Here is a 14,599-nt window from a genome sequence, read left to right as displayed (position 1 = left end):
GTATAATTTTACAAAGCCCGTTATTACAGAATTACTTGTTAACAGCAGAGTTTTTGGAAACAACCCCAGTGTCCACCTGTAAAGGACTTGTTCTAAAAAAAAAAAAAAAAAAAACTGTGGTGCATCTACGCAATGGAATACCATGCTGCTGTTTAAAAGAAAATTTTAAAAAGGAAGTTCTCCACATCCTGTTACAGAAAGATTTCTAAGCTATATTGTAAAAGGGGGGTAGAGGGAGATACTGGGCAGTATATTTAATATTCCACCTGTTTCATAAGAAGTGGTGAGAGGGTCGGGCGCGGTGGCTCACACCTGTAATCCCAGCACTTTGGGAGGCCGAGACGGGCGGATCACGAGGTCAGAAGATCAAGACCATCGTGGCTAACACAGTGAAACCCCGTCTCTACTAAAAAATACAAAAATCTAGCCGGGCGAGGTGGCGGGTGCCTGTAGTCCCAGCTACTCGGGAGGCTGAGGCAGGAGAATGGCGGAAACCCGGGAGTCAGAGCTTGCAGTGAGCTGAGATGCGGCCACTGCACTCCAGCCTGGGCGACAGGGCGAGACTCCGTCTCAAAAAAAAAAAAAAAAAAAAAAAAAAAAAAGAAGTGGTGAGAAATAATGTTCTTATATTGTATATTTACTCCAAAAGACTAGATAAGAAATGAAAAAATGTGGTTATTTAAAAGTTGTTATCTAAAAGTGACTGAGAGGGTGGGGATTGGGGGATGGCTAGATGGGCATAAGACCTCTATGTATGTACTTTTTAACATACTTTTGATTTTTGTATGACTATATAAACTAGTCATAATTTTTTTTTAATTTTAAGAAAATGTTCCTTCTTGATTTTGGAATTTTGAAAGATATATGCAAAGATTATCTCATACAGCAAGAAACATAAGTTTAGAATAAAGAGAAATTGTTGAAGTTCATTTTCCTAATACATGATACATGATAGCTTAGATATCTCTTGGTGTGTGAGCCTTGTCTACCTAATCTGGTTGTTCAAAAGGGGACCCTGGACAGCCACAGCTGGGTCATTGCTGGATGGGACCCAAGAGAGAGGCTCAAGTGGCCCTCATGTCTCGTACCTTCCCTTTCTCCACTCCCCGGCTGACTGAAATTTAGGAAAAGGTAAGCACCCCTGTGAGGTGCGGTGAAACAGAATTCATGATCCAAAACGTAAATTCTTGTATTCATCTGCCTCTAGTAGTTTTAATTGTGTTCAAATTGTTGTACCATCTCAAAGACTGGTGTGGGGGGAAGAGAGAAGAATACAATGTACCTATCATTCCAGCTTCATAATTTGAAAAAATTTGCCTTTTCTTTGGTGTATCCCTCCCATGTTTTATTCTCTTAGAGTATTTTAAAGCAAATCTTAAATCATGTTATTTGAGCTGTTAAAAGATAAACTTATGTTTAACTTTTGGAGAGTTTTTTTTTTTTTTTTTTTTTTTTTGAGCAGTGTGTCATGAATCAGGCAGCACCAGATCACAAGTGGATCACAGCTCCATGGAGGGTGCCTGAGGGCAAAACTTTTATAAGGCTTTTGCAGAAGCAAAAGAAAGGCAATACTTGATTGGTTAAAGGAGAAAGTCTCTGGTAGAGATTAGTCGGCAGTTTCTGATTGGTAAAGCCCCTGGTTAGGTTTGATTGGCAGTTTCTGATGGATTGAGTTGGATTTCAGTTGGCTTCCTTAGGAACCCAAGACACTGGAGCCATTTCAGCTTAATGGACTCCCCAGTTCATTTTTTTTTTTTAAACAGACCCATAAATATTTCAGGATGTATCTGTAGTAACTAAGGATCCATGCCAGGTGCAGTGGATCTTGAGCCTGTAATCCCAGCACTTTGGGAGGCCGAGGCAGGTGGATCACCTGAGGTCAGGTGTTTGAGACCAGCCTGGCCAACATGATGAAACCCCATCTCTACTAAAAATACAAAAAAAAAATTAGCTGGGCGTGGTGGCGGGCGCCTGTAACCTCAGCTTCTCAGGAGGCTGATGCAGGAGAATCGCTTGAACCCAGGAGGTGGAGGTTGCAGTGAGCCGAGATCATGCCATTGCACTCCAGCCTCGGCAACAAGAGTAAAACTCCATCTCCAAAAAGAAAAGAAAAGAAAACTAAGGAACCAAAAGCATGCCATTATAGACCACAGCAGTGTATCATGAAAGTTTATTATATGTCTTATTTTTACAACAATTAAAGGAAATATAATGTCCTCCTCTGTATGCGTCAGTCTTTCTCTCCTCACGGGGTTCATTTCCAGTCAGCATCAGAAAAGGTTGAGCATCTTTCACCTTAAAAAAAGAAAAATGTTTTAGATCTCCCTTATCCTTATATTTACCCTCCAGCTGCCATTCTTTTCCCTGCACTTTTCAAAATACTGTCTTCATTTCCTTAGCTTTAACTTCTCAGCCAATTTCAGTCTGACTCCATCCTCACCACTTTACCCAGTGGTCACTCCAGTTGTCTGTCTTGACCTCTCAGCAGCATTCATGGTTGGCAACGTCTCCCTCCTAATGCAGTGAGTATGAATTGAGTATTTAATGTGTAATATTCTTTATATGAATTCCTCATTTAATCCTTTAACAACTCTTTGAGGTTGTCATTATCCCCATTTTACAGATGAAAAGCTGAAGCTTACAGAGGCTAAGTAACTGGCCTAACTACTAGTAAGTGGTAGAGCAAGGGATTAAATTCAGACCCCATTCAATTCTGCTACCTTTCTGAAATAATCTGCTATTCTAGGTTTTCCTTATCTGTCTCTGTTTCATCTTGGTTTTCTTTGCAGTTCCTTCTTCTACCTGATCTTTACATTTGGAGATTTCCCAGGCCTTGATCCTAGGTCCTCTTTTCACTGCTGTGAGGCATTCATACACACCTATGGCTTCAGTTACCATGTGGAAGGTGATGAGCTCTCAGTATATATACATCTTCAGCTCAGAACGGTTTCAGTATCCAGCTGTCTCCTCAGTACATTCAAACCTTAGCTTATAATCTGTTCCTCCGGCCAGGCGCAGTGGCTCACGCCTGTAATCCCAACACTTTGGGAGGCCAAGGTGGGTGGATTGCTTGAAGTCAGGAGTTTGAGACCAGCCTGACCAACATGGTAAAACCCCATCTCTACTAAAAATACAAAAATTAGCCAGTCGTGGTGGTACCCCCTAAATGGTACAAACCCAGCTAAGCAGAAACCTAGGGATCACTGCAATTCTTCCCCCTCTTGGCTCCCATAAGCGATCACTGGGTCCTATTTATTGTGTCCTGTATCTCTAAATCGTCTTCCTCCCTAAGGAAAGCTCCCCTGTTCTTGGACTGCATCCACCTAATATACATTATCATAGTACCCTGTACTTCTCTTTCTCCTTTGTAATGTTCTTCATGATTACATTCATTCAGTTATGTTCATTTTTTTTTTTTATTTCTTTAGAGTGAAATTGTTCATTTCTTTAGAAAAGACATTTAGGCAGAGATCAAGGCATTCTTATTTATTACTGTATATCCCAGTGGCTAGCAGAGTGCCTGGCACGTAGGCAGTATTAAATACTTAGCTGAATGGAAATTAAACAACAACAACCAAAATCCCGCAAAGATTTGTTTTAGGAAAATCCCTGACAAATAAGAATGGGTAATATGGAGGGTGAATTCATGAAGACAGCCTTTAAAACAAGATTTCCAATAGCCAAGCCATAGAAGGGAGCTAACAAATTGGCAGTGGGATTAGAAGTAGGATAGTTGGGGATGTGGAAGTAAGAGAAAGAAAGGGCTGTCAAGAATGCAACAGATTTTTAACTTTGGCAGCTGCGGGGATGGTGATACCATTCCTTGAGAGGATCAGCTAAGATGGAGAGAATATTTGTGGTGGACTTGTTGACTTTGAAGAACCTCCTGTAGGCCGTCTAGATGGAGAAAATCGGTAGGCAATTAGAAAAATGGAAACGGGGAATTCATGAGATGCAGGCTTTACTTCATCACTGAGTAAAACCAGTAAAATACTATTAGTGATTCAAATGTGATTGGATAAAAGTCTGATCATTGAGACTTTTGCCATTGGCACCGATTTGGTAGATATTTTGATACTTTTAAAATTGGGGGTGGATATTGTAAACATATACAGAGATGGGATTTTTACATTGATGTCATTTTACATGCTGTAAATATTAACTAATAATAGCTGTAAACCTATCCATTTATTCTTCATGTTAAACTAGCAAATCTCATTTTAATTGTGTTATTTTGTTAGTGCTAATTTATACCTTTTTTCCTTCTTAAGATAAAAACAAAGCTTAGTGGGGTGTATAGAACTCATTAGACTGTAAGCTCCATTAGGACTCACTGCATGTGATTTAAATTTTTTTCCTCTTATTTCTCTAGGGCCTATTCCCTGGTGGATTCCAGTCAAGTGTCTACATTTCTGATTTCCATTCTTCTTATAGTCTATGGTAGTTTCAGGTAAGATGTTCTCAAATGGGGTTGATTTAAGTTGGAGGTGGAAGAAGGAACCATTGCACTGGAAGTGCTGGTACCAAAACTTTGTGAAGAAAAACAGGACTTCGGCAGAAATTGACTCAGAATAGAGAGTTCTGCTATTTGTTTTTTAATTGGCTGCTGTTAAACACTTCTTGGTTGTGCTTATGAGTTTAGCATGTTAATGCTAACATGTAAAAACTAATTGCTTAAAATGCTGGTTCTGAAATTAATCACCTAATGCACTCTTTATTGAGAAGGTTAAGGAGAGAGTCTTTGACAATGATTCTAGAGTCTCAAAGGGAACAAAGAGTTTAAATGGAAGGACAGTGAAATATGAAATATGAAAAATTGAAATATGAAAAAAAAAGGGGCTGGGCGCGGTGGCTCAAGCCTGTAATCCCAGCACTTTGGGAGGCCGAGACGGGCGGATCACCAGGTCAGGAGATCGAGACCATCCTGGCTAACACGGTGAAACCCCATCTCTACTAAAAAATACAAAAAACTAGCCGGGCAAGGTGGCGGGCGCCTGTAGTCCCAGCTACTCAGGAGGCTGAGGCAGGAGAATGGCATAAACCCGGGAGGTGGAGCTTGCAGTGAGCTGAGTTCCGGCCACTGCACTCCAGCCTGGGTGGCAGAGCGAGACTCAGTCTCAAAAAGAAAGAAAGAAAGAAAGAAATATGAAAAAAAAAAATACTGAATATCCATGTGACAAAGAGAACAAAAAAAAAAATGACAAAGAGATCATTTCATGTTTTTTTTTTTTTTTTTTTCGCCCAACCAAAAATCAAAGTATAGTTGCAAACCTGTGGTAGGCTTATGAAGACCAGGGAAACCGAAGTAAAACTATACCCAGGATGCTAATAAAGTTCTTAATCTTTGGCCGGGCACAGTGCCGTATGCCTATATCCAGCACTTTGGGAAGCTGAGACAGGAGGATTGCTTGAGCCCAGGAGTTCGAAACTAGCCTGGGCAACATAGCAAGACCCGTCTCTACAAAAAATATTTTTTAAAGGCATTAATCAGCCTTGGTGGTAGTGCCTGTGGTCCCAGCTACTCAGGAGGCTGCGGCAGAAGAAGGAGCACTTCTCCTCCTTCTGGAGATTGAGGATACAATGAGTTATGATCACACTGCTGCACTCCAGCCTGGGCAACAGTGCCAGACTATGTCTCAAAAAAACAAACAAACAAACAAACAAACAAAATTTATGTTGTCCTAAAATGCTTGTAAGTAGATTATGTCCTTATGGAAATTTACATCATATTTTTCTTAATCCGAAGGCTTGACATTCAAGGTTGAGCCATACAAAATTGCTGATGGTTGACTATTAATATTTTGGCCCACAGAAACAATTTCATATGGTTCATCTTACATTTATTAGGGTTGTGTGTTGTAGCATTACCAGGTATTCTCTCTGATAACCTTGGAGATGCTGAGACTAGATCCTGCTGAGGTTCTCATCCCAGCAGGCAGCCATAGGAGTAGGAGGGAAAATGTAGACACTAGATACACACTCCCCCCTTTCCACTATTTTCAGTCGAGAGGAACTTTAATGGTTGTATAACTCAAATAGGTTAGTGGTTGATGAACCTACCAAAAAATGCTGCTTGAGGAATTGTAAGTTGAGAACTTCAAAGGTAGTAATAGGGATAAGTGAAATACCCAGGCATAAAGATTTTGAACTATGCAGTATTGTATCTGAATTTTGATAGCTACTTTATAAAATCACAGACTTGCAGTCTTTACCTCAATACTGAGTAAAACAAGTAAAATATTGTGGGTAATTTCAGTATACACCGACCAAAGTTTTGGTCACTGAGATGTCTGCTGAGAACTCCAGATTCATAACCACTCTCAGGAAGCATTAATCAAACCAGAGGAACTTAGAACCTTATCAATGTGATCTTGATATTTTTCATCTCTACCCTGTGGACAAGTATCTGATTTTTTCCCCTTTGAGTATATAATGCATTAACATTTCAAAGGAGTTTGCAATTAAACACAGAAGAAGCCATCTTTAGACTCACAACCCTAATACTACTTTGAGTAGTGCAGACTACCTTCCATTTGGCATATGTTTATATACTGTATACATTTTCGTAGTTGAAATCATTTATATTCTGATTATTTGCACCAGACAAATATTTTCTACAAATTATCTTCATACTGTTCTAGTAATTTGGCATTTCTTTGTGTTACTCATCTTACTCCACTCTTGTTGGACAAGTGGGCTCTTACAGTGATGATAGCTTTATGGATTATTTGCTTTTATTGAATTATATCACCGAGATAAATATCCAGAAGTGGAAATACTTCAACAGAGTATGAAATGCCTCTTACTGCATATTATTGTTTTCTGAAGGGCTGTATCATTTTAGGATTGAGCAAGTTTTAAATCAAATTTTATGTAATAAGTGTATCATAGAATTATATAGGAAGAAAGGATTTATCTGGTGAACCTCCCTGTTTACAAATGAGGAAACTGGCCAGGCGTGGTCCCTCACACCTGTAATCCAGCACTTTGGGAGGCTGAAGCAGGCAGATGCCCTGAGTCCAGGAGTTCAAGACCAGGCTGGGTAACATGGTGAAACCCTGTCTACTAAATATGCAAAAATTAGCTGGGCGTAGTGGCGCATGCCTGTCATCCCACTTACCCAGGAGGCTGGGAGGAATACTTGAGCCCAGGAGGCGGAGGTTACAGTGAGCGGTGATCATACCACTGCATTCCAGCCTGGGTAACGGAGTGAGACCCTGGCTGGCAACAACAACAACAACAACAAAAAGAAACTAAGAAACCGAAGCCCAAAGTGAAAATGTTGATGTAACTTGACAAAGATTACACAACCAATTGGTAGCAAGTCTGGATTGAAACAGTTTTCAGGACCTCTACCTCAGAACCTTTTATCTTTTTTACTTTAATAAGGCATTTCTGCAAAAAGTAAATCATGATGCCTTTAATTATACATTTAAATTGAACTCACTGAGTAAGTTGGTGTTTTATGGAAGACATTTATGTAATTTTGTCTTTAAATGTTTGATAGGATTCACCAGTGAAGCCATCTAAAGCTGGGCTTCTCTTTGTGGGAAGATATTTTTGGTTTTTTTTTTTTTCCTGCTGAGTTCACCACCTTTGCCTTTTTCTTTTCCTTTTCCTTTTTTTTTTTTTTTTTTTTTTTGAGTCGGAGTTTCGCTCTTGTTGCCCAGGCTGGAGTGCAGTGGCGCCATCTCGGCTCAGCGCAACCTCTGCCTCCCAGATTCAAGCGATTCTCCAGCCTCAGCCTCCTGAGTAGTTGGGATTACAGGTATGTGCCACCATGCCCGGCTGATTTTTGTATGTTTAGTAGAGACGGTGTTTCTCCATGTTGGTCAGGGTGGTCTCGAACTCCTGACCTCGTGATCTGCCCGCCTCAGCCTCCCAAAGTGCTGGAATTCCAGGCATGAGCCACCGAGCCCGGCCTCCCTTTTTCTTTTCAATCGGTAAGGGCTATTTTTTATTATGGTAAAGTATATATAACACAAAATGTACCATTTAAACCATTTTTAGTGTACCCTTCAGTGCACAGGTAAGGGCTTTCTGAAACACGTTGTCTTTTTATTATAGCCATTCTAGTAGTAAGGTGTGAAGTGGTATCTCATAGTGGTTTGGGTTGTATTATTTCCCTGATATTAGGATGTTGAAAAGTTGATGAGCATGTTTTCCTATGCTTATTAACCATCTGTTTATCTTCTTTGGTGAAATGTGTAGTCAAAAATTCTCTCTCAGTCATATGATTTGCAACTCTTAAATTTTTCCTATTCTCTGGCTTGCTTCTTAATAGTGTCCGTTGGAATATAAACATTTTAATTTTGTTAAAGCCAGTTTACCAATTTCACATTTTATGGATCATGCTTTTGGTGATGCGCCAAAAGCATGATTCATAAAATGTGAAACTGGTAAATTGGCACATGGATACAAGGATTTTCTCCTACGTTTTCTTTTTTTTTTTTTCTTTTTTCTTTCTTTTTTTTTTTTAAGATGGCGTGATCTCGGCTCACTGCAAGCTCCACCTCCCGGGTTCACGCCATTCTCCTGCCTCAGCCTCCCAAGTAGCTGGAACTACAGGCACCTGCCACCATGCCCGGCTAATTTTTTGTAATTTTTAGTAGACACAGGTTTTCACCCTGTTAGCCAGGATGGCCTTGATCTCCTGACCTCGTGATCCGCCCGCCTCAGCCTCCCAAAATGCTGGGATTGCAGGCGTGAGCCACTGCCCCCGGCTCTCCTCCGTTTTCTTTAAGTTTTCTAGTTTTGCTTCTTACATTTATGATTCATTTTGAGTTAAGTTTTGTGTATGGCATGAGTACAAATTTAATTTCATCTTTGTAAATGTGGTTATCCAGTTGTCCCAGTACCATTTGTTGAAAAGACTATACTTACCCATTGAATTACCTTGGCACCATTGTCAGAAATGCGTTGTTGACATGGTGGCATGCACCTGTAACCCCAGTGACTCGGGAGCTCAGGTGGGAGGATCACCTGAGTCCCAGATGTTTGGGGTTACAGTGAACTATGATCGCACCACTGCACTCAAGCCAGGATAACATAGCAAGACACTGTCTCTTTAAAAAAAAAAAAAAAAAACGACCATAAAAGTATAGATAGTTACTAGGTCTGGTCTGTGTGTGTCTTCTTATGCCAGTGCCAGTGTCTTGATTGTTGTAGCCTTTAAAGTAAGTGTTGTTCTTTTACAAATTTGTCTGGCTGCTCTGGATCCTTTACATTTCCATATAAATTTTAGGTTCAGCTGGTCAGTTTCTACCCAGAAAAAAAAAAAAGCCCACAGGGATTTCAGTAGACATTGTGAATCTGTAGATCAGTTTGAGAAAAATTGCTATCTTAATGATGATCACTTCCTATCCATGAATGTGGAATGTGTCTCTGTTTATTTAGATACTCTTTAATTTAGGTACTTTAGATATTCTTGAATTTCTATTAATAGCGTTTTGTAATTTTCAGTGTGCAAGGCTTCCACTATTTTGTTAAATTTATTCGTAAGTATTTTTTTACTTTTTGATGTTATTTTTGATGAATTTTTTTCTTCGTTTTGGATTGTTCATTGCTAAGTATATAGAACTACAATTGATGTGTATTCACCTCAAATACTGTAGCTTTGCTGAACTCATTTATTAGTGCTGGTAGTTTTTTGTCTATGATTCCTTAGAATTTTCTGCACATAGGATGATGTGGTCTGCAAATAAAGACAGTTTTGCTACTTGTTTCAATTCTGAAAGATTCTGTCTTTTTATCTTTTTCTCCCTTCTTGTACAGTGTTGAATAGGAGTGTCAAAGGCACACATCCATCCTTGCCCTGTTCCTAATCTGCAGGGAAAGCATTTCCCATTAAGTATGTAGTTGTACATTTTTCATAAATGCCCTTTATCAGGTTGAGGAAATTTCTTTTATTTCTAGTTTGTGGAGAGTTTTATTATGAATGGGTATTGGATTTTATCATGTGTTTTTATGCCTCTATTAAGATGATCCTGTGGTTTTTGTCCATTCTGTTAATGTAGTATGTTTTAACAGCTTTATTGAGATATAAATACCATACAGTTTGGTCACTTAAAGTATACAATTAAGTGGATTTTAGTATATTTACAAAATTGTGCAGCCATCACTGTAATCCAATTTTAGCACATTATCCCAAAAGAAAATTTATACCAGTTAGCAGTCATTCCCATTCCTCTTTCCCTACCCACCAGCCCTAGGCAACCATGAATCTAGCTTTTATCTCTATAGATTTGCCTATTCTGGACCTCTCGTATAAGTGGATCCGTACAGTATGTGACCTTTTTTTACTAGCTTCTTTCACTTAGCATAGTGTTTTTGAAGTTCATCCGTGTTGTGGCATGTTATCAGTATTTCATTCCTTTTTATTGCTGAATAATATTCTCTTTTGTTTTTCCATTCATTGGTTGATGGACATTTGGGTTGTTGCCCTTTTTTGGCTTTTATGAGTAATATTACTGTGAACATTTGTGTACAGGTTTGTGTGGACATAACATATTTATTGCCCTCAAGCAGATATCTAGTAGCAGAATTGCTGGGTCTAATGGTAACTCTTGTCTTAACATTTTAAGAAATGCTTCTGTTTTCCAAGGCAGCTATGATGTTTTACATTCCCACTAGCAATGTATGAAGGTTCCAATTTCTCCACTTCTTCACCAACACTTGTTATTGTCTGTCTTTATGATTATAGCTATTCTGCTGTTCTGGTGGGTATGAAGTGGTATCTCACTATAATTTTGGTTTGCGTTTTCTTAATGCATACTGATGTTGAGCATCTTTTCATGTGCCCATTTACCATCTATGTCTCTTCTTCTTTAGTGTCTTTTCAACTCTGTTGCCCATTTTTAAATTAGATTTTCTTCTTGTTGTTGAATTTTGAGAGTTCTTTCTTTATTGTGAAAATAGGTTTTTTATAAGTGCCTCTGGGTTTGTCTTTTCACTTTCTGTATGTTTATGATTGTTATCTATTTCTTGAGGTACTGACTTTTATAAAATATTCCTCTTTAGTAACAGTTTCTGTCTTAACATTGTTCAAAAGAGGCTATTTAGATTTTCTTGAGTTAGTTTTGGTCATTTGTTTTACAACTCTAGAGTTACTCTTTCCTTTTTTATAAAGGCAAGCACCTACCAGTGCTTTCTTAGGTAGTGAGAGCAGTTCATTTACTTATAACCAAACCTACTCTAGGAAGACAACATCAGGGTAGTAAGCCTGCAGAGATACTGACTGAGTTCTTTACTAAGAACTATACTTGATAGGATTGTGATGCCCTTCATTCTAAGTGCATATAATTGTAGTTAGACCAGGTTCACTAGAACAAGTGTCACTGTGGTTCACAAGTGTCATGATGTTCTAATTGTGTGTAATGTGTTTATCTTTTGAGCTACCCTTTTGGTCATTCCATCATACACAGAAGCCTGAACTTTTTAGATGATGTAGGAAATGATTTTGTCCATTGCAACATATGTAGACAAGTTTTTTTTATATTTAAGAATTTCATCAATTCACTATTAAATGTTCAATTTATAAAACCACTGTTAAGTTTTCTAGGAACACATATTTAACTTAACCTAAGTTTAACCATATAGTGTTTACTTTGAATCAGTGAGTCCCCCCTTCATTGTACTCACTTCCAGTAGTAGGATTATCAAAAAACACATTCTTTTCAAAATTTTTTGTAAATTAAATAGTTTTTCCTTATTTTCACTCCATTCTGGAGCTGAGAAAAATATATTCTTAAAATATGAAGGGTAAAAATTTCCATTTGCTTTTCTCTTCCAGTAGTCACAGTGTCCTCAGGTATCGGAATGCAAATGGATGAACAAGTATAGCTTTCAATAAACTGATATGCTCCCACCTCCATTTTGCTTCCTACAATTGTTTATTTGTGCTCTGCACTGCCCTGTTCCAAAGATTTCAGAGCATGTACTAACTTTTGCAAGTTACTTCAAGGCAAGTTAAAATGGGGCCAAAGAAAAGTAAAAGTATGAGTGGAGACAAAATAGAGCCAAAAAAAAAAAAAAGTAAAAATGCATACCATAATGCTAGCACCCTTGTTATTAGTGGTTCACAAGGACCACCATAAGGTTTGTAGCAGCCAGCTTTAAAAAGAAAGAATGTAAAACTCAGCTTCCTTCAATCAGAAGAACCCAGTTATTCAGGTGAATTGCAACTGTTCTTGACCTTAAGATCAGACAGACTTAAAAGACCTTCGTAAAGAGGATATAACGTTAAGTTTCATTCATTTCACAGTAGGCATTCAAATAAACGTTGAATAAATTATAGTACCTGCAATATAAATTGGTGGTATTGCATGAAAATGTGTTTTAGCAAAAGCAGTTTTGCCAAAATTGAAGATGCACAGTGGGCAACAGGATGTTGTGGTTTAGATAACCAGCTTATTGCTAAGCGTGATCTAAGGTTATATTTTGGGATATCTGGAGAAGTGAATGGGCTGTTAATTCTTAAACTGATTATTCTTGAATGTTGATCTGTTAATAAATATTGGTAGCAGACCAGGCACAGTGGCTCATGCCTGTAATCCCAGCACTTTTGGAGGCCAAGGTGGGAGGATCACATGAGATCTGGAGTTCAAGAACAGCCTGGCCAACATGACGAAACTCTGTCTCTACCCAAAATACAAAAATTAGCCAGGCGTGTTGGTGCATGCCTGTAATCCCAGCTACTCAGGAGGCTGAGGCAGGGAGAATCGCTTGAACTGGGAGGCAAAGGTTGCAGTGAGCCGAGATTGCGCCACTGCACTCCAACCTGGGCCACAAACTGAGTGAGACTGCATCTCAAAAAAGAAAAAAAAAATACATATATATACACAGACACACACACACACTCTCACATATATGCAGCAGCCCAGAAATGTACTCTTTTGCCAGCTAAATACAGACCTAGTTGTCTTAACAGCACTCATGGTACATTCGTATTTTTATCAGAACCAAGGAACCTAACAATACCTAAATAGAAGCCCATGTTTCCCCTTGTCCTGAGGCAGGCGGTGGAAGTTCCCAAAGGCAGGCCTAGAATCTTCCTCAGAAAATCCTTTTTCATCCACTCTAGGACATAAAGAAATGAGTAGCTGATTTTCTAAAGTTCTGTTCGTTGCAACTGAATTCTACCCTGAAACAAATTTACGGCAAATATAACCAGATCTCTACCTCAGCCACTCTAAAACCTTATTAAGGCACTCACAGAATATTAACCTACTTCTTGATATAGTGTCTGTAATAAACTTCATGTGAAATGTACATCAAAGTGTCCAAAACACCAAACTGGAATTTATACTTACACCCAATTGGAAGTTGAAGAGTGTTGATGAGTTGTCATTCTATCTGACACTCATAAGCTGGCAGGGTCAGTGGCCATCTGGACCTCGCCCAGTTCAAGGCTAAACCGTATCATTCACCTGTAAAGGCTCCTGGTCTTAGTATTTCTCTGTGGTAAGATGGCATATGTGCAGCTCATCTAAAAATGATACCAGATCACGTTTACTTGGGGAGAAATGGGTTTTTTTGGTTTGTTTTTATGGAAAAAGCAGTATGTACTGATGTGGAAAGATGTAGCACATCAAGCAGTGAGCCCATTAGTTGTGTAACAGGGCCAAGGGAAAATTTCCTGTGTGCCCTCTGAATCCTCACTGAAATATCAACTGACAAATAGCAGATTAATAGAAGAGGCACATAGATTTGTTAATGCGCACAAAAGTCTTACACAATATAAGATCTCAAAACAAAAAAAATGGCCAGATGGCTGATGCTTTTATACTACCTTGAGGTTACAGAAAGAATGAGGGCTTGGAGTGTGGCAAGACAGATTATGGTGGTAAATCAGGTTATGGTGGTGAGACAGGTTATGGGAGAGAGAAGAGGAGGCCCAGCTCGCACAGGTGGTCCTGTCATGTAGATGAAACCTCACAGGCCGCAGCCCTGAGAGAGAATAGATGGAATATGTTTCTTTCTGACCTTCTAAGGTGTCAGACTCTCAATTAATCTTTCCTATGTCTGGACAAGGTAGGGCCTCAGATAAATGCCTCAGCCGCATCGATGTATGTTTTCTCTACAGATGCAAACCTACCCCACACAGCTTCTCTCAGCTATTCTTGTATTTTCAGCCCTTCTGAAAGCCATCTGAAATATGTCAAAAAAATATATTTTTGGGTGAAATATTTTTGTTTCCTTCATAATTTTGCCAGGGCAGCAGGCATAAGTTGGGATTTGTGGTCACCCCACTCATGGAGTTTTTCTGTGAATCAAAAGAAACCTTGCCTGTAAAGCACCTAACATAGTGCCTGACAGTATGAGCTCAGTCAAGCTCAACTATAATCACTTTAACCCTCTGGACTCTCAGCTGCTGAGTCCGAGACTGTCTCTTCCTCCCCAGATTCTTAGTCTGTCTTTCTTAGTGTAGGTTCTATGTAAGTATCAATAATTGGACATTTGTTTACCTCCTATACCTTGACCCATAACTACTTCCTGTTGAGTCATAGTTGATGAAAAGACCAAAAAAAGCATATAATATGCTATAATTTAGATGGATTTTTTTTCTGTGATGGTAAATGGTTGTCTGTGATGAAAAAGC

General features: G+C 39.0%; 1 protein-coding gene across 2 annotated transcripts in view; it reads left to right on the top strand.

Moving 5' to 3' along the window:
* The window catches only part of SPPL3 (signal peptide peptidase like 3), a 145,822-nt gene that overhangs the window by 89,790 nt on the left and 41,433 nt on the right, over positions 1-14,599 (top strand). For both annotated transcript variants that reach the window (XM_023204871.3, XM_023204879.3), the window contains exon 2: positions 4,373-4,450. In XM_023204871.3, the coding sequence (XP_023060639.1) occupies positions 4,373-4,450 (78 nt within the window). The remainder of the gene's footprint in view (positions 1-4,372; positions 4,451-14,599) is intronic.

The sequence above is a fragment of the Piliocolobus tephrosceles genome, chromosome 10 (assembly GCF_002776525.5).
Source record: "Piliocolobus tephrosceles isolate RC106 chromosome 10, ASM277652v3, whole genome shotgun sequence".
Classification (NCBI taxonomy): Eukaryota; Metazoa; Chordata; class Mammalia; order Primates; family Cercopithecidae; genus Piliocolobus; species Piliocolobus tephrosceles.
This window is presented reverse-complemented; position numbering and strand designations above follow the sequence as displayed.